Source organism: Hipposideros armiger, unplaced genomic scaffold (assembly GCF_001890085.2).
Source record: "Hipposideros armiger isolate ML-2016 unplaced genomic scaffold, ASM189008v1 scaffold_33, whole genome shotgun sequence".
NCBI lineage: Eukaryota > Metazoa > Chordata > Mammalia > Chiroptera > Hipposideridae > Hipposideros > Hipposideros armiger.
The window spans coordinates 1598268-1625680 of record NW_017731383.1 but is presented as its reverse complement, the minus strand read 5'-3'; the positions used below and the strand labels follow the sequence as shown (position 1 = coordinate 1625680).

Sequence of the window (27413 nt, the reverse complement as noted above, 5' to 3'; positions counted from 1 at the left end):
CGGGCCGGGCCGGGCCCAGGAGCGCGCGGACGATGCGGGCGTCCAGGCCGGGGTCGGCGGGCCCCTGAACCCGGCGCCCCTGGCAGCGAGGAGCCCCGCCGTGGCCGCGCGCCCGAGGCGGCCGGCCCGCCATGGCCGGGGTCAGCTACGCGGCGCCCTGGTGGGTGAACCTCCTGCACCGGCTCCCGCACTTGGACCTGCGCTGGGAGACCACCAGTAGCCAGTTCCGGCCCGAGGACACCGACTACCAGCAGGTGACGCGGGCCCCGGGTCGGGGGTCAGGGCCCCGGGTCACGGCCCCCCTCCCTCTCGAGGGTCCTCTCCTGGGTCATGAGCCTACCCTTTTTCACAGCCTGTGGACCCCCCACTCCCCCATCAAGGGCCCGCCGCCCTCCTGCAGATTCCAGCCTTCTCTTCCGGTGTCACCAAGGCCCTGTTTTCTGGGGTTCCATGGAGCCCCCTCGCCGGCTGCCAGCTCCCGCCCGGGCCCCTGTCCATCACGGAGGGGCTGCTGCCCGGCGCAGCGCCTTTCCCAGGACCCCACGGCTCTGAGACCTGCCGGGCTGCGAGGCTGGGGAGTGTGTGTTCAGTGCCGTGTAGGCTGTGGGGACACCTGTCCTGCCGGGACGGGCTGCCAGTGGCCCCTGAGGGAGCAGGCCCGGCCACAGGGACACAGATGGGCCTCGGTGTGGAAGGCCTGAGCAGGGCTGAGCCAGGGGCTGGCAGGGCCCTTGCAGCCCTCTTCCCAAGTGACCATGCGCTCCCAGTGGAGCCCTCAGCTTGGGGTCGTGCCAAACCCCAGAGCCACCCCTGTTGCCGAGCCGCTGCCATTTGAATGCAAGGCAAGGGACCAGGCTGTGGGCATTTCCTCCCAGCGTGGGATCCAGACTGCACCGGCCTCATGACCTGGGCGCCTGGTCCCTCGGAACAGCTCTGGGCTTCTTTCTGTCTGGCAATCATTGAACAGCCCCGGGATGGGGCAGAAGTGACTTTGCTTGTCAGGATGGCCTGGGCATCCAGCGTTCCGGGGACTGTGTCACACATGGCCCCCCTTATCCGCGGAGGAGAGCTAGAGGCAGAGGATGAGGATGCCGTGGACACCCCAGCTCTGCAGGGAAGCCCCAGGCTCCCAGCCTCAATGCCCATGGGGTGCCAGCTCCCCCAGCCTTGCTGACCTGTGTCTGAGCAGATTAGAAAGGGGGCGAGGGATTGGCCCAGGCATGCCCAGAGATGGCAGGATTTTATAAAACCCAACACCCACGTTCTAGAAGCCCAGCCCTGGGGGGCGACCGGTGTGGGGGCAACACCTCTATGCTACCCAGAAACTTGGTGTGCTGGCTCTGCTGTGTCTGTCTCCGGGGGCTCTGCTTCCACAGGCCAGGAGGCTGGGCTTTACTTGAGGAAGTTCCCTGCCACTTGTCAGGTCTACAGCTCCAGGGCAGCCGCTGGGGCACTCACAGAGCTTCCCAGCCGTCCCGTGGGCTGCCACCTGCCCATGCTGCCAGCCACACTTGGACTGGCTGCGTCTCTCCTGCCCTGTGGGGTGCCCGTCCTTCCATGGGTCCCCCAGCTGGGATTCCAGCACCCCTCAGCACAGCCTGGCCTCCTGCAGGGCCGTTGCCCCTGGGAGGACCCCGGTTTCTGCCCCAGCCTCCATGAGCACTGTTCCCTCCTCCACTTGGGAAGGCTCTGACTCACGCTCTCCTCCTCTCCCAGGAGCAGACTTAGCCACTGAATAATTCACGGTGTGGAAACCAGCCTGTCTCCATCCCCCGCCACCTCTGCTCCTGGCTGTGGGCTGTGGGGTGAGCCAGACCTGGGCATGCGTCCTGCCTCTGCCCTCTGTGCCTCAACCTCGCTGAGCCGTCACTGCCTTATCCTGAAACCTGGGTTGGCATGACTTCTCTGCAGGGTTTTGGTGGGGATGCGAGGGCCCCGTGCTCCTGCTCCATGTTGGGTGTACAGCAGAGGGGGCTCTGGGTCGGCGTGGCCCATGGCCTAGCGCCCCTTCCCGCCCCCCCTGGTGGAGCGTTCCTCGCTGAGGAGAGGCTGTGCCCCCGGCCCCCTGGTGGGTGGCGGACCTCTCATCCCCCTGACCTGGGAGCCTGTCTGTGTCCAGCCCCAACTTGTGGGCTAGGCCCAGCTGGGGTGGGGGCTTCGCCCTCCTGGGCAAAAGTGAGGCCTGATGCAGGAGTGGGGGAATTGGTGGCATGGGGAGACCAGGCTTTGTTCTCTGCTATTTCCTGCCCCCACCGCCCGCTGTCGGGAGCCCTGGTGAAACCTACTGGAAAGCCCCATAGGCCGGCCCTGTGTGGGGCATCTGTCACATCTGAGCCCTTTCTCACACACGCCTGGGAGATAAGGATGACTGTTTCTATCATACAGATTAGCAAACTGAGGCTCAGAGTCACATAGTGAGCGTGTGGTCGGGCCTTGTCCCCTGTCCCACTAAGAGCCAGTGTCAGCCCGAGGTGGGGTGGTCAGGGGCTTCTTAGGTCCTCTGCAGAGGATTAACTGCAGGGACTAGGAGCTGATGGGGGCTGTTCTGAGGGCTCCCGGAGCCTGGCTGGCCCTACAGGGGGCTTTGGAGCCTCTGCAAGAGTGAGGTGGGATTTCACTTCCTAAAGATTTACGATTTCTCTTGGGACTGAGGCTCTCAGGCGCTCAGGCTCCCAGCTTCCCAAGGCCTTTGTCCTAGAGAGGAGGGCCTCCCTGGCCATGGTACCCATCTCCTGGTGGGGGGCCCGTGATCTTTGCTGAGTGACAGGCTGTGGGAGGGCACACTGCAGGTTCTGTGGGGCTGATGGGGTCTGTGTGGGAGGTGCTGGAGGAAGCAAGGGGCTTCTGGGGGCTTTTGGGGGCTGCTCCACCCCCCGCCTGTCTGCCAAGAGGGGCTGTTGGTCTGGCTTCCCTGGGGCTTGGCCATTGCCAGCATGCCTGGAGCTCCCTGAACACAGGGCAGCTAAGTGGGGGGGCCCTAGTTTTATGGGGGGAGGGATTGCAGGCCCAAAGTGGGGAGGAGACTCCCTGGTGGTCACACAGCTGAGCTGGTAAGCTGGGCCTGGGGACTGGGGACCCGAGGCGCACCGCGGTGACTGTCGGGCCTGACCTGGCTGTGGGCAGGGGTCCCAGAGCCTGCTTTTCAGGCTGGAGTGTGGGTGCTTGAGGGCGGTGTGCTGGGCCTGGCCCTAGCTGTTGCCTGCTACCTGTGTGACCTTGGGTGGGTCCATCTTCCTCTCTGGGCTTCACTTGGGGGATCTACTCCCTCAACCCCTACCAGCCCTTCACGACTCCCTTCAAGGCTCCCCACAGTCCAGCAGAGGTCATACTTTCTCTGCCTTCAGCCTCTCATTCTTGCTCAGTGTCTCCACCAGTTCAGGGGATTCTGGAAGCTGCGAGCTGATGGAGGAAAACAGTTACGGCCTGGTGTAGTGCTGTGGTGGGGTCGGCACAGGGCCTGCGGGAGCCCAGTGGTCAGGGGAAGCTTCCTGGAGGAGATGCTACCTGGCCTTCCATGGAGGCTGCAAGCCGGGCTGTGAGCGCCCAGAGGGCTGGGACCTGCCTGGAGCCTGGCATGCACTGGGCACACTGGCCACCTTCCACATCAGATGGTAGCATCGCTTCAGGTTTGCCAAGTGTGTGGGCCCATTTCCCATTAGAGCCCTGAGTGCTTAGATGTTTCTAGCAAGACCCTAAAGATAAGACTGAGGTAGGTGTGCAGAGACCTTGGGGAAGACTGTACAGGCAGTGGGAATAGCATGTGCAAAGGCCCTGAGGCAGAGAGAAGCCTGAGTCTGGGGCCAAAATAAGGGAGTCCCACTGCTCTGAACTTGTGGCCTTGGCAGGAGGCGAGCACTCTGTGCCTGGAGGTGTGCCAGCCCAGGCAAGACAGCCACTTAGAGGGGATTGGAGACCACTTAGGGGTCTCCTGGCAGAGACCACAGCACCTTAGTTTAATGTGACTTAATCAAGGTCAGCCATGCATCCGACAGGCTGGTGGCCGAGCAGCCATGGCCTGTGGGTGAGGCTGGCCCTGTCGTCCCCCTTACCACTAATCAGAAGGAAATTTACTGTGGTTAAAAATCAGCGTTTACTGCCTTTCTTCTAGTTTATAAACGTTATGCGTGTTCATGGATCATTTGGGAAACCGGAAAGAGCTGAAGGCAGACAGACAGCCCCTGCAGCTGGAGTTTGTCCGTGCACTTACGCTTGGGTGGGGATGTCACTTTAAAACTACAATTGCACCGTGTGCCTCTTTTGTCACCTGCTTCTAAACATCATGCATTTGGGACTGTGCCTATGGTCCTGGGTTCTTGATACTTGAACTGCATCCCATGGTAGCAGTCTGCATCCTGAGACTGCAGGTGACAGAAACGTACCAAACGTGACAGGGCACACCAAGGAGCTGGTGGAAGGTTCTAAAGCACCCCCTGTATGGACAGAGCTCATGAGTTTGGCTTTGGGGTGCAGGGGATGGGCAAGCAGGGAAGCCCCTTCCAGGCCAAACCAACTGGCTGTTTCCCTCTTGGCTAGTTTCAGAGTCTCAGGGAAGAATCCAGTTGGTCGAGCTGTGGTCATATGCCTGCCTTTGACCAGGGGAGGCCTGGGCCGTTGGCTGCAGCCAACACCAAGGCCACACCCACTGGGGAGTAGATGTTTGGGACCAAACTCTGATGTCTTCTTTGTGGAGTTTGTGCAGGGTCTGTGTCACAGGACTACGTTGTTAGGCCTTTCGGTGGCTCCTGGTTTTCGAGAGTGTGAGGATGCAATGACAAGCTCTATCCTCAACATCGTACTTCTCTGCCTAGGGGACATGCAGGAAAGGGACATCAGCTGTTTTGTCCCTGGCCAGGGACTCTTGGTCAGGCTCTGGGCAAGTAACTCTATGTCTCTGACCCCCAGGCCGCAGCCATTCTGCCAAAGAGGCTCATGCTGTTTGTTTTGTAAGCATTTTTCTGGGGAGCCACATAGTGGGCTTGGGGGGGATGGGCACCGTCACCCCACAGAAGTGAAACAAGCCACAGGCCAGCAGCGTCAGTGAGTGGGGGGCACGGCAGGCTCCTGCTCCGGCCTGCACTCCCCTCCCCACACACACAGCCCCCGGCAGTTTTGGAGTCTGGGGGAAAGGCTCCCTGGGTTCCCCCAGGAGGTGCTGGTTCAGGGAGGCTCAGTGGGTGTTGGGACTAGACCCCTGCCCCGCAAAGCAGCTCTGCTGAGTCCTCAGCTGGAGAAGAGGAACTGAATCTGCAGACGGGACCTGGGTCACAGATATGGAAGTGCCCCAAGTGGCTCCCAAGTGTTGGGCACGTGACAGAGGGCGAGCAGTAGATGTGGCAGGGCCCCAGAAGCACCTGGTCGTGCTGTGCCTGCCTCCTGGGGTCTGCAGGGAGCCCGCCTTTAGGCCTGTGCCGGGCTGGGACACACACAGCCCTCAGGTGTCACAGGGGCTTCCCGTAGTCTTGTGGAGGGTGAGGACCCTTGGTGTAGTGAGGCTTTGATGGGCACACACTGGGCACTGTCGCCCAGAGCAGGGAGCCACTCCCTAGACAGCATCCCTGAGCTGAGGCCCTGAGGAGGGGCCCGCAAGTGGCTGGGCCTGCCCTGGGGTCCCTGCTGCAGACAGCATGGCAGATGCCAGCAAAACTGTGTTGCTTCCTGCCCAGCAGGACCCCCGGGGGGATCCCCAGCATAGTGGACATCTGCTGAGACAGTGGGTGTCCTCGCTGTGGAGGGGGCTGCGAGAACTGCAGTGGGCCGTGGTCAAGACCAGGCCTCCAGCCCAGTGCCAGCTGACCATGAGGCTGCTCTTACTCGTGTCCGGAGCCAGGGGGGTGTGCTCTCGGGGAGCGGGGCCAGGTGGGGGTGAGCAGTGTCCTGGGACAGGCCAGACGAGCCAAGGCGTACCAGGGTGGACTGTGGGAGAGGGGCTGCATGGGGCCCCTCGTGAACCTCCCTTTCCACCGCCCCTGCCCAAGGCCTGGCTCTTAGTGTGTCCAGATGGCTCATGCTCACATGTGTACTCGTATGAACACATGTCTGGAATCAAAGCTCAAGCACACATACAGGCCCGCACATATTACCATCCTCTGCCCTCAGCTGGCGTGCCCCTCTGCTCCCTGGAGGAGGCTGGCGGAGGCCTGGGTCCCCACAGGAGGGGCGGATGGGCTGTGAGGGGCAGGCACCCATGGTGTCTGGGCCTGTGTTGGCCAAGGGCCTGGGGTGAGGCCAGGCTGCTCAAAGCCTAAGTGACCACTTCTGCCTCAGAAGGGTGGTTGCCACAGTGCCACCCGCCCAGCTGCCCATTCAGGCCCCACGCACTCCGCCCGGGCTGGGTTCCTGACCATCTTGAGGGCCACTCCAGAAGATCTGGCACTCGGTCCAGGCCTGGTCCAGCTTCAGCCACATCTCCCCGTTAGAAGCAAGTCCTGAGGATGTGGCCAGGCCCGTCTGGTGGCCTCTGGCTGGACCTGGGGCCCGGGTCCTGGGTTCCCAGGGGTGACTGGTGGAGAGCAGAGGATTTTCCTGGGTTCCAGCAGCGGGGGCAGTGCCTACGCCATGTCCTTGTGTCTGTTCACTCTGAGCGGGCAGGGCATGGGCGGTAGGAAGAAGGCCCTAGGCCCAAGGGGTAGCAGGGTGCGTGCTGGGTCTGGGGTGACAGGCCAGGGCTCTGTCCACGTGGTTCCTGGAGGGCGAGGTGAGCGTGTGCACCCCTAGAGGACGTGAGGTACAGCTGGTTTATGTCTGCGGGGCGCAGCCTGCCGGCCTGTACTTCAGACCTCGGACCTCAGGTGGCGAGGGGACTTGGACAGAAAGCTGGGCCCCTCACGGGCTCCCTCACGGCTGGCCGCTGGCTGTGCTCTCCCAGACACGGCCACGAGCTCACCGTCATGGAATTTGAGAAACCCAAGCCCGACTTGGTGGAAAAATCTGTTTTTAATTTCTGGCCAGCATCTGGGATCCGCAGCCAAGTGTGCTGGAGGGGTGGGGGCTGCAGGCTGTACAGCCGGCTTGGCGCCCAGCTCAGCTCCACGGCCTAGGCCTTCAGCACCCACTCAGCCTGGCCCAGGAGGTGAGAGGGGCCTTTTCCAGAGCTTTCCTCTTAGGCCCCGCCTCCATCACTTAAGTGGGTGGGCCTTGGGTGTTCTTCTAGCCTCAGGCCCCTGACCTGGGAAGTGGGTACCACCCCTGCCCTGGGCGGTCTCCCAGATGCTGGCCAGAAATTAAAAACGCAACCAGCGAGGTTGTATGTGAATCCGGGCCACGGTGGGTGCTGAGGCCGAGGGCAGCCCGAGGGCAGTGGGCAGCCCTGGGGTATGAGCCGTCCCAGTGGGAGACCCCAGACATGGAGGAGCTTGGCCCGATGTCCCCTCCGCTTTCCTCACCCCACATGTAGGGCTCCAGCCTGGACACGTGGGTCCCTGGGTGGTACCTCCAGGATGCCCTGACCTGGTCTCTTCCTCTGGAGAAGGGCCCTTGGCAATGCTGGGGCTGGGATGGGACATGATGGAGGGGTCCACTGCTGCCTGGCAGTGCAGACTCAGGCCTGAAACCTGCCCGGCCTCAGCTGCCAGAGGCCCCTTAGGACGCAGGTTTGCAGCCCGGACCTTGGGCTGGGCCTTTGCCTGCCCTGTGCCCACCTCTCATGGTGCCATACCAGTGCCCCTGACCCTGCAGTGGCAGCTCAGGGGACACACCCTGAAACATCTGTGCCCTCCCAGGTCTTCTGCCTGTCCCCCAGCCTCTGAGCCCCCAGACCTGCTGCTGGGGTCTTGGAAGACACTGGCCCAGCCCAGCAGGGCTGTGTCTGTTTGCCCCATGCCCCCCAGTGCCCGGCCTGGTGCCGACATTCCACAGTCCCAGGCCTGCATTGGACTGAGGGCCCTTTGTGCGGTGACTCAGGCATCCCCACTCCAGTGAGGCAGGTGTGACCAACACGAGGACATGGGGCACGGGGCGGTGAGATCCCAGGCCCCGGATGGAGTTTGGACTCGTCCACATTCTGAGCCCTGCCCTTTACCACCTGGCAGAGCTGCCTTTTGGGGAGGGCTGGCGAGGGCCGAGGCCAAGTGGAGCAGGCCTGCTGGTCGCAGCCTTCTCTGGGGCTCCCAGCTTTGCAGCCTTACTGGTCCCTTTCATGCCACAGGCAGTGGTGGGATCTCAGGCTACTGTCACACTGGCCAGGGCTGGGATCCTGGCTCCACCCCACCATCTCTGTGCCCTTGAGGAAGTCCCCTGACCGCCCCGGGGCTGTGTGTGGCGCTCCGGCCTAGTGGCCTGGGGCATCTTGGTGTGGCCTGTGCTGGCACTGAGCCTGGCACCGTGCACAGGTGGGGAGCACATGCCCGTGCGCTGACTGGCCGCTCCCACACCAGCCGAAGGAGCAGAATAGGTGGGAGCCGGGGGTGGAAGGGACAGGCTCGAGGCCTCGTGATCTCACGCCCTCTCACGCCGTGGTCTCCCGTCTGTGGGTTGGAGCCTCCCACAGCAAAGCTTTTGGTAAGATTTGGTGGCACACCACAGACCCTCCCACGGCTGGCTTGCAGCCAGACTGCCAGCAAGTCTGGGGCTAAGCCAGGATCCCCCTGCCTGGAGGGGCTGCCCACCTGCGCAGGGAGCCAGCTGAGGCTCACAAAGAGGACAGCGCTGCCCTGGGCCCCCTCCCGTCCGCTGTCTCCCCGCCAGGGCTGGGAGGATCTGCTGAGGGCTGGGGGCTTGTTGGGTCCCCTAACAGACCTCAGACTTGGGCCTGGGCCCGACTTCTGGCTCATCGGTGTTTCCACAGTGGGTTGGGTCTTGGGGTGGGAGGGGCTTCAGGGCACAGGGGAGAGTGGGCACATCCCCGTGGATACGCTCCACGACAGGGGCTGCAGGGGCCTTGAGAAGGATGGGGTGGTCCAGGGCTGCAAAACGAGCCACAGGGCCAGAGGGTGTGTGGGCTGCAGCCCCTCAGTGCACGCGTGGCCACGCTGCGTCCTCACCGCAAGTCCCCTCATGTCCCTGGTGCTTCAGGTGGCTGGCAGCCAGCACTGTGGCCAGTGGTCAGGATATGGGCCTGAGCCTCTCCCCTCGCCTGACCGAGTGCTGACATCACTTCCATCACAGACGGAAAATTCCATTTGGTCGGAGCCCAGATGCTGATCAAACATTTCCCATTCTGTTTCTGAATGGGCCCAGGGAGAGGCCACCGGGACGCCAGCCTGAGGGAAGGGGAGGCGGGGCCACCACGGATGCCAGCGGAAGGCTGATCTCTGGGAATCTGGCCTCAGAGGTGGTGCTAGGCGCCTGGCCCTGGGGCACGAGGAACCAGCCGCCCGGCGCCGCGCTCCCAGGGCTGACCTCCCCCAAGCCCAGGTGCCCTCCTGTGTAAACCGAGAGGGTGCTGTCACCCCTGTAGGGGCTGTGTGATGCTGTCCTGGTACAGGCCTCACAGCTCGCCTTCTGGGGCTGCCCAGTGGGGTCACTGTTTAAGGCTGGCCATGTCCAGGGAGGAAGCCATCGTGCCAGAGGGAAAGCCGCCCAGCCTCTCAGAGCTTGGGGGAGGGGGGCACGTTTCTGAGCGCCCGCTGTGTGCCGGGCCTCATCTAATCCTAAATGCAGATCGATGTGCTCATTGAGGCCTTTCCAACACCCCACTGGGGCAAGGGAGGGCGATGTTACTGTCTCCGTTTTATACGTGGGGGAAACGAGGAACAGGTTAGTCACTGACTCAAGGTCCCATCTAGAACCAAGCATTACAGCACTTGAACCTTGGCACTCTGGTTCCCTGAGAGTCAGGCTGCCCTTCTAGGGCCTGAGTTTGGGGGTGGCTGTGCGGCTGGGCAGGAAGCGTCTCCTCGGCCTCTGTCCAGCAGCAGGCAGTTAGGTCTTTGCCGCCTGGCGGTGAGCCACAGCGTGTTCCTTCACTTGATCTTGGCTCCTGGGGCACCAGTGGGGACTGCAGCCCAAATTCAGCCTCATGGCTGCCGGGGCCCTTCTCCCTGTGACAGCATAGGAGGGGTTGGGAAATATTCACCCCGTCTCTCAGAAGAGGGAACGGGGTGCAGAGAGCCCAGAGCTTGACCAGAGGCCGCACGAAATCTCACGTGGCCAAGCTGGGCTCAGACCAGCGGCCTCCCACGTCTGACGGAAAAGAACTGCTCGCAGGTTTCTGGTTTTGTGTTTTAATTATAAAGGTAGTATGTGTTTGTGGCTTAAAAAAAAAGAAAAGAAAACATTAAAAAAAAAAAGAAACCCAACAACAGAAAACAAAACTAGCCAAATCAAAGCTGTAGAAAGCCCAGGAGAGGCACAGGCGCCGCCCGCCTCCCACACCTCGCACGTGTCCCCGACCTGGAAGCCTGGCTGCCGCCCCAGGTGTTAGGATCTCGCTTGGCCAGTGATGCTTCTCTTGCCTCAGTTTTCTCGTCTGGCAAATGGGAGTGGGTGGTCCTGGCGCCACCGAGACGGTGCTCCGGGCCCGCGGGCTCTGATGAGTCCTGATGACCGTGTGAGCACTGGCTGCTCACCACCAGGCTGAGCTCCGTGCCCTGTGCCGTGCTGGGTGGGCTCAGAGCCCAGCTTGGGTGCCTGTGGGGCTCCGCCCATCCTGGCCCTGAGCCCGACCTCACCCCAGAGGAAGGAGGTGTCCTGGAGGCCACCTCGTGCAGATCCCCTCAGGTAAGCAGCAGCTCCGAGCCAGCTGTGTTCTGGACATGGGGTGGGGCTCTGGCCCCCCAGACTCCCACAGTGAGGGGGGCAGGAGGCCTGTTAGGGAGCAAAGTGTGGCCTCCGGCACGGCTGCCAGCACAGGGCGGATGGGGCTGGTCCACACGGTCCGCAGAGCCCTGGGAGCCAGGGCGGGCGGGCCTTTGACGGGGGCTCATCCCTGATGTGTGCGGTCTGATCCAGGGTTCAGGGCGGGGCTCTCGGGGAGGAGCCTGCAGGCAGCAGTGACAGGACCTAGTAGTTGACTGGGGGCTGGAGGGTGGCCTTGGTTATGGAAGCGCAATGTCCCTTGGAGCCAAGGTCTGGGGGGCAGTGTCTGTCCTGCCCTTTGCTTCTGACCTGTGAGGACGGAACTGGCCGGGCCGGCAGCTCCTCTGGGCAGTGTCCAGCCTGTGCACGTGAGGGCAGTCCCAGGGACCCCACAATGGGGTGCTCTTCCAATCACCCTAATGTTCGACTCCCAGTGTTGGGTGGGGTGGGGTGATGCCCAGTGCCAGGCCCCTTAAGATGAGTGCCCTCCCGCGACTGTGTCCTGGCCCTCTGGCAGGCCCTCGATTCCCCGGGACACTCCCAGGTGTGGCCTGGCCATTCCCTCATATGACCTTGGGCTGACGAGGTAGCTCTGGTGCCAGCCCCACCAGGCCTGGTGAGCAGCAGCGGTCAGGGCCCTTGAGGCCCTCCTGCCAGTGCAGGGCGGTGAGTGGCTGCACCCCTGCCTGAAGGAGTGGAGGGCGCCAGCCCCCAGCACCCACTGTGTCCAAATTGCTCGTTGGGCAGCACAGGGTGGCCCGTGGGCGAGGGCTGCAGCCTGTGACTTCAGCCTCACGGTGGCACCCTGGCCTTTCCCAAGAGGGCACCCCCACCCTGTGCCTCATGGTACAAAGGCCCAGCCTCCAAACGGCACCTTGGCCCCCAGGGCAGCAGTGTGGCTTTGGACCATGGCTGGAGGTGCAAGCCTTGATAGGTGCCTCCCTGGTCAGGTGGAATGTGGGAGAGCCCTGCCTCAGGGGTGGGGCGAGGGGGTTCAGTCGACTTGGGGCTGGTGGGCTGAGTAGGAGGCGGCCTTGGAGGCCAACAGGCTCCTGGGAAGGCAGAGTTGCCATCCTCCCTCTGCTGCCTGGCACCTGTCTCCTGGAATACAGCTGCCGGGTGCAGGGGCTGTGACCCAGCAGTCCCAGTGCCTCTCCTGAGCTGCTTGTCCCACGGTCGCCCTGCAGGGGCCGGTGGGCCTGGGGTGTTCCACTCCCAACGGCTCCCCAGGCTCAGGCCCGCAGGAAGGCCACCTAGCTGAGGGTTCGGATATGGGGAGGGAAGGTGTTTCCAGGTCCTCCTGAGGTCTGGGTGTCAGCAGCAGTGCCGGCAAGGGCAGCTGAGGGGTGCCCAGTGGTCACACCACAACTCCAATGGCGCCCAGGGGTGGGCGTCTCCACATGTCAGCCCTGCGTGGTGCCTGCTTGCCCCACCCTGATGAGGTGCATGTGGTCAGGCTCAGCCTGCAGCCCTGTGTCACCCACCACTGACCCTGACAAAGGACGGGTGCTGAGGTTCCCAGAGGGCCCTGGCGAGGGCATGTAGGTGCTTCCTCCGTACCTTCTCTGAAGCCAGTTGGTTTATCAGTGAAATGGAGTGAAGCACTGATGGGACGGACTGACGGGTGCGGTGTCCAGAGGAGGCGGGTTGGTGCCTGTTCCCGCAGACGAAGGCTGTGTTGTCTGTCCCCTTCCCTCCTGAGGGCCTGGCCCAGGGCTGAGCCCACAGCAGTCACTGCTGGATCGGTCAGCTGCTTCCCGTGGGGGACGCCAGCCTCAGCGACAGGAGGGTGCCTCCCGGGACTTGGTGGAGAGTGCTGGGCCCTTCAGGCTGCCAGGACTCAGGGGCTCGACCAGGTGGCCAGGTCCAGGGCAGTGGCAGCGCTGACGAGGAGGACAGTGCCCACAGCCCCTCCCAGGGGCACTGCTGTTGCCTGGCCTTTCCTGAGAATGCCTACCTCTTCTGGGAAGGCAGCACCACCCCCAGTTTTACAAAAGAAAACTGAGGCTTGGGCCAGGTGGCCAGTCAGCAGCCGAGCTGGCTCTGCGGAGGGACCGCCCATGGCTGGAGCTCTGTTCTCTGGTCACCCCCCACCAAGCACCTCCTCTCACCTGGTCTGGTCTGGTCTGGTCAAGGATTCCTGTGCGAACATCGCTCACCTTGGGTTCTGGGGCCCAGGAGATGGCAGCCTCCCATGGGGAGGGCCGCAGGGCCTGGTAGGGGTAGGAGAGGTGGACCACGTGGCCTTGCCCGCCTGGCCCCTGCGAGTGGGGCTTGGGTTGAGTCCTGGTGTCTTGCACAGGGTTGAGGACACGAGTCAGGACTGCCAGGTCTGGGTCACCGCAGGCACGTCACACAGGTGTTGGCAGCGTGTGCCAGCCGCCCTGGCCTTGGGCACGGGCGGGGTTTGCGGGTACTGGCGTTCCGGGTGGAGCGGCGGCAGGGTCCATGCCTCCAGCGCCATTTCCCTGCCACCTGCAGGCGCTGCTGCTTCTGGGAGCCGCCGCGCTCGCCTGCCTCGCCCTGGACCTCCTCTTCCTGCTCTGCTACTCCTTCTGGCTGTGCTGTCGCCCGCGCAAGAGCGAGGAGCACCTGGACGCCGACTGCTGCTGCACCGCCTGGTGCGTCATCATTGCCACCCTAGTCTGCAGGTGAGTGCGGGACGGGGCCCGGCAGGGCAGTTGGGGTCCCCTGCAGGGGCTCCCGGCGGGAGGCGAGGGACCTAAGGCTCCCTCACACAGCCTTGCCCTGTCCCAGCGCCGGCATCGCCGTGGGTTTCTACGGCAACGGGGAGACCAGTGACGGCATCCATCGGGCCACCTACTCGCTCCGTCATGCCAACCGCACGGTGGCAGGGGTCCAGGACCGCGTGAGTGGCCGCCGAGATGGGAAGGGCCTCTTCCTGCTGCTAAACCCCGTGTCTGCGCGTGCGCCTGAGCGCGTGGGGGGAGGTCTGGGCGGGGCAGCTGAGGGGGGGCGGGTGCGGGCGCGAGGTTCCCCGGCTCACCGACCCCGCCTGGCGCAGGTGTGGGACACCGCAGCCGCCCTGAACCGGACTGCAGAGCCCAGCCTGCAGAGCCTGGAGCGGCAGCTGGCTGCGCGAGCCGAGCCGCTGCGGGCGGTCCAGCGGCTGCAGGGCCTGCTGGACGTGCTGCTGGGCTACACAGCTGCCATCCCGTTTTGGAGGAACCCAGCCGTGTCGCTGGAGGCGCTGGCAGAGCAGGTGGACCTCTACGACTGGTACAGGTGTGCGGGGCCCTCTTTCCTGCCTGTGCCACCTGGCCCCTCCTGCCCCGGGTCAAGCTTTACCCTCAGCCAGCTTGCAGCACCCAGTGCCTGAAGTTTTATGGGTTGGACTGTGGCAGGAGTCCCCTATGGGGACGTCTGCAAGAGCCGACGCCAACCCGTATATCCCAGACCTGCCTGTGGACACCCCTCAGGCCCCGGCTGTTTCCCCAGCTCTGCCAGGGCCGAGGTCCAAAAGCCTGGCTGCCCAGGCAACTCCCCTCCCCTGGCCATGTCCCCTGCGCCCACAGCACCATGTCCCGTGTGCCCACCCCCATGTCCCTTGCGCCCACAGCACCATGTCCCGTGTGCCCACCCCCATGTCCCCTGCGCCCACACCGCCACCATACCGCCATGTCCCTTGCGTCCACACCCCATGTCCCCTGCACCCACACTGCCATGTCCCTTGCGCCCACACCGTGTCCCCTGTCCCTGCAGGTGGCTGGGGTACCTGGGCCTGCTGCTGCTTGACGTCGCCATCTGCCTGCTGGTGCTGGTCGGGCTTGTCCGCAGCTCTAAGGGCATCCTGGTTGGGTGAGTCCGGGCCTGTGTTTCCCCCAGTCAGCCCCATCCTGACCCTCCCCCATTGGAGAAGCCACATGTCCTGTGTGGGCGACTCCCGGATGTGCCCTGGGGCCCTCTGGCCTGCAGCCCAGCAGGTGGCATGGCCCCACCCTCTGGTCAGGGGGTGCTGATTCGCTTTCTTTGCTCCTAGGGTGTGCCTGCTGGGCGTCCTGGCCCTGGTCATCGGCTGGGGTGCGCTAGGCTTGGAACTGGCGGCATCTGTGGTGAGTGGCAGAGAAGGGCCATCTCCACCTGCTGGGCCTGGGGGGGAGGGGGCGGAGGAAGCCACACCCCACTCCCGCCCTCCCCTGGGACGCCGAGGGCTCCAGAGGGTTGGAGACCTGCCCTTGGGCACACAGCGAGTCAGTGCCCCTCCCCCCCAGATTCATATTCTACCTTCCTGAGCCAAAAGCAGACCCTGGGGAGCCAGGCTCTACCCCTGAGAGCGAAGGGTTGGGAGGCTCTGCTTGGTCACCCATCTTCCTTGCCCATACCCACCCCAGGGCTCCAGCGACTTCTGTGTGGACCCCGACACCTATGTGACCAGGATGGTGGAGGAGCACTCAGTGTTGAGTGGGGGTGAGTGTGCGGCTGTGTCTGAGCTGGCGTCCTTGTGGCCAGGCTGGGGAGACCCAGCTGAGCCAAACCGACGCACCTTGTCCTCATGGGCTGTCAGTCTGGGTCTGGGGAGACAGGACCCACCCAGATCAGGAAGCTAGTAAGTTAATAGTAACTCTTTCTTAAGTGGAAGGCTCCAAGAATGAGGACAGACACTGTGTGAGGCCATCAGTGACAGGATGGGAGCAGGTGACGATGGCTGCTCAGAGCAAGCAGTCAGTCAGGGTGGTCTGCCAAAGAGGTGGCATTGAAATTGACCAGAGAAGGCTGTGCGTCTTGTGCAAAGGCCCTGAGACAGACACACTTGATATGTTGGTGAGGCAGAAAGTAGGCCTGTTGTAGAGGAGAGGGTGGGGAAGCCACCAGGGCCAGGTTGCGGTCAGGAATTGGGGCTGGACTCTCGGAGGCCTCTTGGAGGGTGGGATGTGGCCTGTGACTGAGTGTCCTTTTCCAAGCTGCTTTGGGCTGCTGGAGCAGCCAGGGGTCAAGGGGAGCGCGGGGAGGCTGCTGCACTCCGCAGGCAGGGGGCGCTGCACCTTGAGACGGTGAGAAGTGGGTGGGCTGTGCAAAGACGGCAGAGCTGAGGGACTTCCCAGGAAGTTGGATGTATGGGGACAGGAGTGAGGACTCCAGGGCTGTGGACAGAGGTGCGGGGCGGGGCGTTGCTGGCTGAGTGGCTTTGAAGTGCTGGCCCTCACGGGACTGTCCTCTCCCTTTGTCCAAGAAAGCCCTTTGTCCGAGGATGAGTGTGTGGGCTGATTTTTAATGTACTTTGTTGAAGGAACCGTTTCTACCTAAACCTAAAGAGCCCCTGGAAAAGAGGGTTGTCTGCCCTGCATTGGGGTGAGCCTGCTCTGCTGGGGGCTGGCGGGCCTGCAGACAGCCGTCCCCGCCGCTCTCCCAGGCCTTGGTCAGCAGCCTGGCCTCTGTGGATCCTCACTGCTGGAGCACAAGCAGCCCCAGCCTCTGAGTGTGAGCTCCCGCTGGGGCCCCCGCTGCCCCTCCCAGGGCCAAGCAGAGCCCGCGACGCCAGTGTGCCAGCCCCACTTACAGGGGGCTGAAGGGAAGTGGGGGCTCTGTTATGTTTCAACACAAGCTTGATGGGACCTCAGACCCGAGGGGCAAAGTGTGGGTGCGGCCAGCCCCGCCCTCCCTCCAGCTCTTGCTCCTGGCCATCCGGCGCTGGGCCTCAGAGGCCCCCCAAGAAGGGAGGCGTCTCGAGCTTCCGAAGCCAGTGTCCGTGTTCACCTTTCTCCACAGACATCCTGCAGTACTACCTGGCCTGCTCGCCCCGTGCCTCCAACCCCTTCCAGCAGGTGAGAGCCCAGGCTGCCCCTGCCTCTGCATCCACAGGGCCCTGAGCCCCGCAGCCCAATGTCCGCAGCCCACCAGGCCCACTCTCGTGCCCACTGCGACCCTGGGAGCCTTTGGGAGACAGCTGGGAGAGAGCTGGGCGAGTGCCACGTTGCCATCACTAGCTGCCCCTGGGGTTATTGCCCTGCTGCCCTCTGCGCAAGCCTTTTGGGGTGGCCTGCTTAATGCCCCCCAAATCCCTGGGACTCCTTTCATTCCCTGGGTTGCCCTTGGCCAACCCTACAGGGCAAAGCTGGTTGTCTGGCACACATGGAGGGCCTCAGGGTTGCCTCAGTGCGGGAGGCCCTGTGTTCACCCTGGAATAACTGGGCAGCTGTTGTGGTGGGTTTGAAGGGGAACCCTTAGCCCGCTGCCCATTACTCCACATGATTACATGGCTTTCTGGGGTCCTGAAGACACTGTATTTCCAGTGATCTGTATTGTCTGGGTGCCTGGGCACCTGAGGGTCTAGGGAGGGGTGTCCCGCAGGCCCCCCCTTGGGCTGGGGCCTTGTGGGGGCGGGAGAGGTGGCCCCTTTCCTGCTGGAAGCAACTGGCCTCTCTGGAGCAGAAGCTATCGGGAAGCCACAAGGCGCTGGTGGAGATGCAGGACGTGGTGGCTGAGCTCCTGAAGACTGTCCCGCGGGAGTACCCGGACACCAAGGTGAGGGGTGAGCAGGGCCCTGCAAGGTGCAAGCGCCCTGTTTGTCATCGCAGCAGGGAGGGGACCCCTGCAGGCTGCCCTGTCCCCCCCCCGCCCTCCACGCAGAGGCTTCTCTGTTCCTCCCCATCACTGCTCTGTTTCCCTGGGGATTCTTACAGTAGTAGGTTCTCAAAAACAATTCTGTTCTGTAATTTAAAAGTCATACAAACTTCATATTAGAAAAATGAGGAAAATGGGATCAAATGGAGGAACAGTGAGATCTACCCGTTGTGGTTCCTGGGTGAGGGTCGTCCCCTGGGAGAGTCCTGGGGATTTGAGGGGACTGCTTTCTTGGGGTACTCCAGGCTGAGCAGGCGTGCCCATGTGTGCTTCACTGTCGCTGCTCCTGACCGCGCCCCGCCTCCCGGGTGGTGCTGGACAGCGTGTGGGGTCCTGCACGATGGGGTTCTCCAGGTCTCTGAGCAGCCGGCCCTTTCAATAAACTTCACAAAGTTTCAGTTAAAGCTATTTGCACACATACTACTTTAAAGGTACTTCCTTTTTATTTCTCATTTTTGTTACAGTCAAGGCATCCCCTTGATTGGGACTGAGTGGACAGGTGTGTGTGTGTGAGCTTGCTCAGGCCGCCATCACACAGGAACCCCCCGAGCGGCAGCTTAGGCAGCAGACATTTGTTTCTCACAGTCCTGGAGGCCAGAAACCCAAGATCAGGCCCGGTTCCTCCTGAGGCCCCTCCTTGGCGTGTGGGCACTGTCTTCTCCCTGTGTCTTCACAGGGTCATCCCTCTGTGTTCGTTGGTGTCCTCATCTCCTCTCATTAAGACACCAGTCAGGGGGCAGCCGGTTGGCTCAGGTGGTTAGAGCGCAGGCTCACAACACCAAGGCTGCCGGTTCAATCCCCATATGGGCCACTGAGCTGCGCCCTCCACAGCTGTATTGAAACAACTACTTGGAGCTGAAGGGTCCTGAAACTAAAAAAAAAAAAAAGACATCAGTCAGGTGGGATCAGGGCCCACCCTAGTGACCTCATGTCTTAACCACCTCTTCACAGAACCTGTCTCCAAACACAGTCACATTCTGAGGTCCTGAGGGTTAGGACTCCAACATATGAATGGAGGGTGGGGCATAATTCAGCTCCTTGTAGTAAGTCAGTCGTATTGTCGTGAAATCCATTTCAGGATCACAGAGGGCCTTTAGAAAATGTGTCACAAAAGGCAGCGTTGGGTCCAGTGGCTGATGTACAAGCAGCACTGTCAACCCTGAGGTGTTTCTGTGCAGTCTTTCCATGGAGATATAGATGGGTGTTGTGCGCACACATGCATGCACACACACAACGCAGACACGCGTGCACACACACACACACACACACACACGACAGGATTGGGGTCACTACAGTGTTTTCGTAATGTTTTGTCACTTAAAATCTCATGAAAATTGTTCCTTAAAATATGATTTTTAAGAGAACTGGGCCAATGAATGTCAGGACACACGTAGATATTTCTTCTCTCCTGTTACAATAATGGGACCACATAGTGGTGGCCCCACTGGACTGACGTCTGTGGGTCCCGTGCTCCCTCTCTACCATCAAGTCCTCAGCTGTGGCCATTTCTAAAAGCCCAGGATCCTTAGGGCCTGTGCCAAGACTGTGGGGTCGAGGGTGGTCTCAGTGGCAGGGTGTGGGGCGGACGGACATCTGGGGGCTCCCAGGGCACCTGTGGCTGGCTTGGGTCCTTCTGCTGACTGTGGTGCTGACCTTGGTGGTGTGCACCCCCAGGACCCTCTGCTCCGTGTCCAGGAGGTGCTCAACGGCACAGAGGTGAACCTTCAGCACCTCACCGCCCTGGTGGACTGTCGCAGCCTGCACCTGGTGAGAGCCTGCCTCTTGGAGCTGGGCCTGCAGCAGGGGGGCAGCTGGGGCGGGGGCACAGCTAGAGGGGGCGACTGGGGGCAGGGGCGCAGCTGGAGGGGGCAGCTGGGGCGGGGGTGCAGCTGGAGGGGGCGGCTGGGGGCAGGGGTGGCTGCTCAGGAGAATAGGGACTTGTCATCGGACTGGAGGCCCAGCCTAGCCTCGAGTCCAGCTCAGGGGAAGGGCGGTTCCGGCTGCTGTGAGCTGGATCAAGCCCAGCATATCCACCTCACACTGCCTTCCTGTCTCTCTCCTGGCCTCTGGGGCCTTGTCATCTCTGTCCCTCCTGGCCTCAGGATTATGTGCAAGCCCTCACAGGCTTCTGCTATGATGGCGTCGAGGGCCTCGTCTACCTGGCCCTCTTCTCCTTCGTCACAGCCCTCATGTTCAGCTCCATCGTCTGCAGCGTCCCTCACACCTGGCAGCAGAAGAGGTGAGGGGCTCAAAGGCCCTAAAGCTTGTCCCAGGCCACAACACACAGGATGTTTTAGGGACCTGCCTTCTGGACACCCCATGCCCTAGTCCTCAGGCACAGGGACATGTAACTCCTCACCTCGTAATACTCTGTAAGGCTCTGCAGTGGCTGTGAGGCTGCTGGGCCTGGTATGAGCATCCCCGTTGCGCAGATGGAAACCTGAGCCTAGAAGAGCTCCCAGCCCAGGTGACGTGGGTCTGGAGCAGGCAGGGAGAACCATGCTGCCTCCATGCCCCCAGGTGCTCCGTGCCTCTGGCTGGCCTCAGAATGTCTCGTCCGTCTCCCCACCCCTGGTGCTGATGTGCAGGGTTCTCGTACTCACAGCTTCTGCAGGGAGGGCCCCAGGTGGCTGTAGCCTCTATGGCCCACTGACCACCTCCCCTCTGACTTGGGTTGTGACTGCTTCTTGGTGACCCATCTTGGCTGGCAAATAGCTCAGCTCAGATCTCTTCCCTTTGTCTGGATTTCTACTCCATTCTTTATTGTGATGGTTATTGGTGATGCTGCCAGTGGTGGCAGTTGTGATGATGATGGCCATGGTGGTGATGGTGACAGTGGTGATGGTGGTGATGGTGGTGGTGGTGATGGTAGTGATGATGATGGTGATGGTGATGGTGGTGACGGTGGTGGTGGTGATGGTAGTGATGATGGTGATGGTGGTGATGTGATGATGGTGATATGATGATGGTGGTGACGGTGGTGATGGTGGTGGTGCTGCTGATAGTGATGGTGGTGGCAGTGGTAGTAAAGATGGCAATTATAGGGGAGTTGCTAAGAGCACAGCCTTGGAACCACATGTCCTAGATTCAGATACTGGCTGTACCTTTGCTTATTGGATGACTGTGGACAAGCCACTTAACCACTCTGGGCTTTACTTTCCCTCATTGTAAAACGGGGCTTGTAAGGTACACACGACCTGGGGTCAGTTGCTCTAGATGAACCACTAGGTGTAAGGGCTCAGCCCTGGGCCTGGCTGATAATTGGTGCTCAGCCAAGTGCTACACTGTTCTGCTTATCTCACTATGAGGAGTATGGTGAGGCGACTCTGCCTGAGGCCACCAAGCTGCTGCCTGGCTGACCGGTGCACTCACCAGACAGCCCAGCCCTGAGTCCTGTCTGGGACCAGGCAGGGTGTGGTGCTCCTTGAGAGTGCCAGAGGCCTGGCCCATGGTTCCCTCCACTTGCCTTGCAGCAGCCTGAGCAGGGTGGGGGAGGAGCCAGAGCACAGCAGAGCGGGAAGGACTAGGCTCGGGCTCCCAAGGCAGAGACGGACCCTGAGGGCTCGGGCCTCCAAGGGCAGAGACGACCCCGTGGGCTCGGGCCTCCAAGGGCAGAGACGGACCCCGAGGGCTCGGGCTTCTTGAGTACAGATGGGCCCCTCGGGCTCGGGCCACCCAGAGGTGCAGGCTGGGACCTGCAGACCCAGCAGAGGGCACCCTCAACTCCAGGCACCCAGGAGGGTGCCTCCCCCAGGAGGGGCCCTGCTCCCGGGAGTCTTTTAATCGGCAGTCAGCGTCCCTGTGTGCAGGCTGAGGTACAGGGCCCTTGGCACCCCTGTCTCAGAGGACGAAGCCGGGGTGACTTGCCCATAGTGTGTATGTGGCCGAGCCAGGGTTAGAGCCAGGTGTGTCTGCACTAGGCCGAGCCCCGCCCCACTCCTGTGTCAGGATCTGAGCCTGTGCTGCCTGTCCCTCTCTTAGAGCCCCTGACGAGGACGGGGAGGAGGAGCCTGCGCCCGGGCCACGGCAGGCTCACGACAGCCTCTACCGTGTCCACATGCCCAGTCTGTACAGCTGTGGCAGCAGCTATGGCAGCGAGACCAGCATCCCAGCTGCGGCCCACACTGTCAGCAACGCCCCAGTCACCGAGTACATGTGAGTCGTGCCGGGAGCTAGGGGCAGCCCAGGAGGACCCAGGCAGAGCTGAGCCCTGGGGCAGGCTGCGTGGGGCTCAGGGTGGCCGGCAGGCACATAAGTGTAGAGTGCAGATCCAGACTTGGGACTGGTGAACATGAAAGGCGCAGGGCCAGTGGGCAGAGGCCCACGAGAGGCCATGCAGCGCAAAGAAGGAGGGGCCGTCAGACAGTGGGGGCCGTGTTAGGGCTGGGCCTCCCCAGGGGCTGCCTGGTATTGAGTGCCTCCTGTGCCCAGGCAAGCCTGGGTCGAGGCCACAGGGAGGCCACTGGGTCAGAAGCATAGGTCCGTGTCTAGGCCATAGGGATGGTGTGGCCAAAGGCCTGGGCCCACTCTGAGCCCCCGGTTACTGTGCCAGGTTCCTAGGACCCCACAGGCCCTTGCTAGCTTGCAGCATACGGGGTGGTGATGAGAATACACAGGGTGTGCCTGCTCCTGCTGAGGTCAGGATTGAAGTGAGCAGAGCGTGGTGGGCACTGGGTCTGGCTGGCCCCAGAACAGGCCCTTTGACCCAGGGCTGGGACCACCGTGGCCACAGTCACTCAGCCCATCTCTCCTCGCGCCTTAGGAGCCAGAATGCCAATTTCCAGAACCCCCGCTGTGAGAACACCCCTCTCATCGGGCGCGAGTCCCCGCCGCCCTCAGTAAGTCTTGGGGCAGGAGGGAGGGTGGGGGCGCTGCCTGGGTGGTCGGGTGTGGCCCTCACGGACAGCGCAGGCCCTGTGGACTGCTGTGAACCTGCAGTGGGCACCAGGGCTGAGAGGCTGTCCCCAGCTGGGGCTCTCGGCGGGCATCTGGCCTCAGTAGACAGACCTGGTGGGACCACAAGCTGGTTTTGAGGTACCCTGGGGCCAGCTGCTTGGGGCCCAGCCTGGCTCCGTGGAGCCCTGACTTCTCTCTCCCTACCCGGCTGCTTCCTCTTCTCCTTCTCTGACTTCCTGAGCTCAGCCCTGGTCTCTGCCCCGGGCTGGTGCAGCCTGGCCCGGTGTCCCCTCTGCCCTCAGAGGCGAAACACAGAAAAGAGGGGAAAAGGTGGTTCGATGACAGAGAAGGACTTGACAGAGAGGCAGGGGCCCTGACGGGCTTCCTGGACGTGGCGGCTGCAGAGGACAGGACAGCCAGAGAGGCTGAAGTCCACCATGCTCTAGAAATACCCGCCCATGTGTGCAGTGGCCCCATTGTGCCCTGGGCCTGGGCCTGGGGCTGTGTGAGCCCCCAGGCTGTCTCCTCACACTCAGGCTGCCCTTGTCATCAGCACTGTGTCCCGGCCCCATGGCCTTCTCCAGGCCCGGCCTGCGCCCTGGCGTTGAGGCCACCCTCTCTCTCTCTCTCCTGCACCCCTTTCACCTCGGGCCCTCCTAGCGATATCTAGCTGCCTTGGACTCTGGCAGCCACGCGGGCTGGCAGTTTAAGCCCATGGACAGTGCCCGAACGCGGTGGTGGCCTCAGAGTGACAGGTACTGACCCACCTGGGTCCCCTGCCCTGCACCACCTGCCCGCCTGCACCTCATGCCTCACACCCTCTGCTCACTGCTGCCCCCTCACCAGGGCTGGCCTTACCCCACCCGACATGCTCAGATCAGGGCCCACGGGGCCAGCTCTGGGCAGGCGCAGGCCTGTTGGCTTTGCGACCTTCAGCCCAACCGGAGACCGCTGGTGCTGGCGCTGGACAGTGGCCCTCACATCAGGGGCAGTGAGCCCCTCCCCACCCCTGGCCCTGCGGCAGGTGGCCCCAACCCCTCTTGTCACCTCCCAGCAAGGAGACCGTCTACCCAGACCCTCATGCATGCCTGGGCCTGAGCGCACGGGGACAGAATGGGGGAGCTGGGGTCCTGGGGTGCAGCCTGGCCCTCGCAGTGCCGCCCTGCATGTCCATGGAAGTGCACACCTGTGCGTGCAGACAAGCGTGTGCACGCTGCTCCCAGCCATCCCCATGGAGTGCTGTGCGCCCTGCATGGGCTCCCTCGGGGCTCTGGGCTGCAGCCCGCCGTCCCTGCCCACTGCCGCATGTCCATGGAATGGCAGCTCCCTGGTGCCTGCTGCTCCTTTCACACTCCCTGCTGGCCACCTGATGGGCACACACACCCTTCTCCTACCAGGAGTTCCGGGAGGGCTCTCAGGACCAGGGGACACTGTCCTTCCTGATCTGGGGACTGTGGGGTGGGACTCGGGTTGCTGGAGTCCCCAGGGGTCGGTGGGGTTAGTTTGTGGCTGTGGAGTCAGGCTGCCAGGCTCATTACCACTGGTGTCTTGTGGCACACACCTCGGCCTTTGTCCCTGTCCCCCATGGGCCTGTGGCCCTTTGCACACTGCCTGCTACAGCCGCCTCCACGTGATTGAGAGCACACACGCATGTGCACTGAACGAGGCATGTGCATTCACGCTTCCGTTTGGATGAGGGTGGCTGAGATGTTCAGGCCATGCCCTCCCCAGCTGCCTCTGTCCCCGAGTCTGTGACGTGGGAGCAGCCCACAGCTTGCTTCCCCATCCGAGTGGGCAGCAGCGTCACCTCAGCCTGAGGGGCCGGTCGGCTTTTGGGCCCGTCCTTTCCCAGGGTGATGGGGCCGAGTGGCTGTGGGGCCTCCTACCTCCTGAGGCCCTGCTGCTCTGGGCCCTCGGTGACCGTCTGACCCTTCCTAGAACTCAGCCTGACCCCACCTTTGCATGATGGCCCCTCAGCCAGGGTCCCACAGGGGGAGAAGCAGCCTGTCTGTGGCCTTCAGGCCCTAGGTGTGGGGGGCCTCCGGGCTCTGGCTTTTGGGGTGGGGGGCAGTTTCAGAGCTCTGCCTGGCCTGGTGCCCACATGCCCGACGGGACGGGACTGAGTATGCTCATCGTCCTGAGCTTGGGGAGTGGGGGCCAAACCTCTGCTCCCTGGGGCCCGCCAGGGCTCCGAGTCCAGGCAATAGGCCTGGTGGCCCCTCCTGAGTCCCCGCCTCAGGGCTGTCGCCTGTGCCACGGCTGTCCTGTCCTACCCCAGCGGTGCCCCCGGCTCAGCCTGCCGAGGCCCGTGCCCTGCTGACCGCCCGCCTACCTGTCTCCTTGCAGTACACGTCCAGCATGAGAGCCAAATACCTCGCCACGAGCCAGCCTCGCCCCGACTCCAGCGGCAGTGGCCACTAGACTGCCCAGCCAGCCACCCACCCCACGTGCCAATCGCCCTGCTCCTTCCCGTGCCAGCACTGCCGCTCACACCACGGCCACCTGCCAGACCCTCCGCACGTGTGCCAGGCCCCTTGCCCTCCCCTCCCCTTTCTGCAGGAGCCTGGAGGTTCGTGCAGGGACCCCAGGCTGGTGGAGACGTGCGCGCGCTGGGCCCGTGCCCTCGCCTTGGGTCCCACGCCTGGACACCGGGGAGCACTGCCGCCGACACCAGGGCCCTCCCGGCCCCCACCTCCCACAGCCCTCAGCTCTGCGGGTTCGGGATGGTGCCGTCGCTGACGCTCACCCTGGCACGCTGACCCTCTGGACCTGCAGTCTCCTCGGCTCGCACCGCCTGCTCCTTCCCCCCACAGCCCTGATGCTTCTTTGGTCACTTGTCAGTTCACAGGCTGCGCCTCGCGCTCCGTGCCGGCATCGCGAGGCCCTCCCCGGCGCCCCCCGCTCCTCCCTGCAGTGTCTGTGGCTCCTCGTGCCCCACTGGACCACAGGCCCCTCCCGCCAGCTCCCAGAGCCTCCCGGGGATGGCCCCCCTTTCTCTGCTCTCTCCCTCAGCGCCTGTGGCACCCAGCCCTCCACGGTGGCAGGAGGACAGCAGGTGTCCGGCCGAGCCCGGGCTGCTCCCCAGTGCTGGCCGCCGCTTGGTGCCAAACCCCCGTCCCCCACCCCAGACTCGGCAGCTTCTCCCGGTTCGTTCTTTGCACTAACCACTTGTCATCTCTAGGGCAGGTGGGCCGTGGGGCTGCTGGCGGAGCACACTCCCTCCCGGTCCCCTTTCCGTCCCGGACAGGCGCAGTGTCCTGGAGCCCTGCCTGGGGGCTGGACCCGAGCTGGCTGTGAATGAGCCCTTGGCCCCTGCCGCCCCCTTGGGACTAACCACTAACCTCACCCCAGCCTCCGTGGTGCCCCGGCTGAGCCAGCAAGTGTGACCCTGAATCCAGGACAGCCGGCTGGGAGTCAGGCTGGAGTAGCCATTTCTTCTCGGGGTGCCGCTTGGGGAGACATAGCCCGACAGGCAGCCCGAGGGCCTGAAGAGCCCTTCCCTGGCAGGTGCTGCCTAGGAGGATCATGTCCTCGGGAACGAACGTCCTTGGGCTATGGGACCAGGGCCCCTGTGGCCTCGGTCTCCCTACCTGTGAAGTGGGAGCAAGGCTTCCCTAAGGTGCTTTTGGCTTTAGTGTACAATGTTTGCTGTTTCCTGCCATGGTGTGGGGCCACCCCTAAACCAGGACGGGAAGTCCCCTGCCAGCCGTAGCCCTGGCCTGGCCAGCCTGACACAGGCTGGGTGCGAGCTCTGGACTATGCGCCAGGCCAGGGGCAGCAGAAGGCCACCCAGCAGCCTCATGTGTGCCCAGACCAGGGTCCCTACGCGGGAAGGCAGGCGTCTGGCCCCGCAATTTACAGACATACAGGCGGACTCCCAGAGCGAGGTCGCCTTCCCCTCCCCCATGACCCTCTTTCTTTCTGCTGGTGTCTGGGACCAAAAGGCAGGTGGGGTGGGGGCCGGGCCACATCTGCCCACCCCGGGGGCAGCCTCTGCCCTGGGAGGGGAGAGGAGTGAGGGGCAAACAATGCCCCGGGTGGGCCTGCCCAGGGCCCCCACCTGGAATCTGTCCCCGGCATGGCCAGACCTCGCTGCACAGCACTGTGCTCCAGGCCCCCAGGAGGCGGGCCTTGCCCGCCTGCCCAGCCTTCCCCCCGGGACTCCACCCCGTGGCCCCGCAGTCCTGGGCCTGCCCGGCGCTCTGCACTGCCCAGAAGCACAGCCGGCCGCCCCAGAGTGCGCGGGAGGCAGAGAGGCACCGCCCTGCCGTGGCCTGTGGGGACTGGGTCCCACTGCGCGTGTGCCCGCCCTGTCAGCGAGTGCACCCACGGTTCTGCCACTCACCAAGGTCGAATAAAGGAAAAGGGGAAAAACAAAAGGGTTTCAAACCTAAGCCTCAGTCCTTGGAGGGGAAGGGAGTCCTGTGTTGGTTTTCTTTTTGTTCTAAGTTCTTGGGGCCGCCTTCCTGACCATCCCCCATCCCAGTGACCTCTCCACACTCATTCCCACTCCTGTACCAATGGGCTCTGGGCCCCTCAGGCCCTGTCGCATGTTGGGGGGAGGCCATCAAGCCCACAGGCTCAGCCTCCCCGAGGCTGGGCCAGCTGGGGACCCCTGGCCGATGGAGTCTGGCTGCTGCCGCAGGTTTGGGTAAGGGGAGGCCTGGTTGGAAGCCCCTGACACCTCCCAGCCATGCCCACCCCATCTCACTATGCAATTCCAGTCCATCACCATTCCCCTCCCTGCCCAACCCTGAGCAGGTGGGGGTGGCATCTGGGGCCCGCGGGGGGTGGGGGGTGGATTTTTGTTTTAACCATAACAGTCGTGTGCTTGTTAAGGCTCCGACCCTCGACCTTCCGGGTCCCCTCCTGCCCCACCCCTGTGACAACATCCCGAGCTGAATGGGGACTCAGGCTTCAGCCACTGAGCACTTGCCTCCCACCTCCAACCTCCCCAGGGCCGCGGCTGGATGTGCTGTCGCTGTGTTTCAGTTTTGGGTTTTTTTTTTTTCAAACTGGGTTTGGGGTTTGATTTTTATTTCTTTGGGGGCTTTATTTTTCTTGGCAAATACTAAAATTTCGTCAATGTAATTTCTGTGGTTTCTATTCAGCTTGGGTTTCATGTTTTAAAATAAATTTTAAAAAACAGGCCTCTTTTCCTGAGTTGTTTTGGCTCCCACCCAAGTATGGGCAGGGCGGCC

The 27413-nt window shown here is 62.9% G+C and overlaps 1 protein-coding gene across 2 annotated transcripts; it reads left to right on the top strand.

Annotated features, from left to right (window-relative positions):
• The first annotated feature begins 6 nt into the window (after positions 1 to 6).
• TTYH3 (tweety family member 3) lies at positions 7 to 27362 on the top strand. Of its 2 annotated transcripts, XM_019637553.1 has the most exons (15): positions 7 to 254; positions 13216 to 13385; positions 13492 to 13603; positions 13760 to 13980; positions 14458 to 14553; positions 14735 to 14807; positions 15087 to 15162; positions 16462 to 16517; positions 17125 to 17217; positions 18991 to 19083; positions 19419 to 19555; positions 21298 to 21471; positions 22079 to 22154; positions 22873 to 22967; positions 24559 to 27362. In XM_019637553.1, the coding sequence occupies exons 1-15, from the start codon at positions 132 to 134 to the stop codon at positions 24572 to 24574; spliced, it is 1611 nt and encodes a 536-aa protein (XP_019493098.1). In that variant the 5' UTR covers positions 7 to 131; the 3' UTR covers positions 24575 to 27362. The 2 variants fall into 2 exon arrangements, with proteins under 2 accessions (XP_019493098.1, XP_019493100.1); XM_019637555.1 differs by lacking the exon at positions 22873 to 22967.
• Positions 27363 to 27413: the final 51 nt, after the last annotated feature.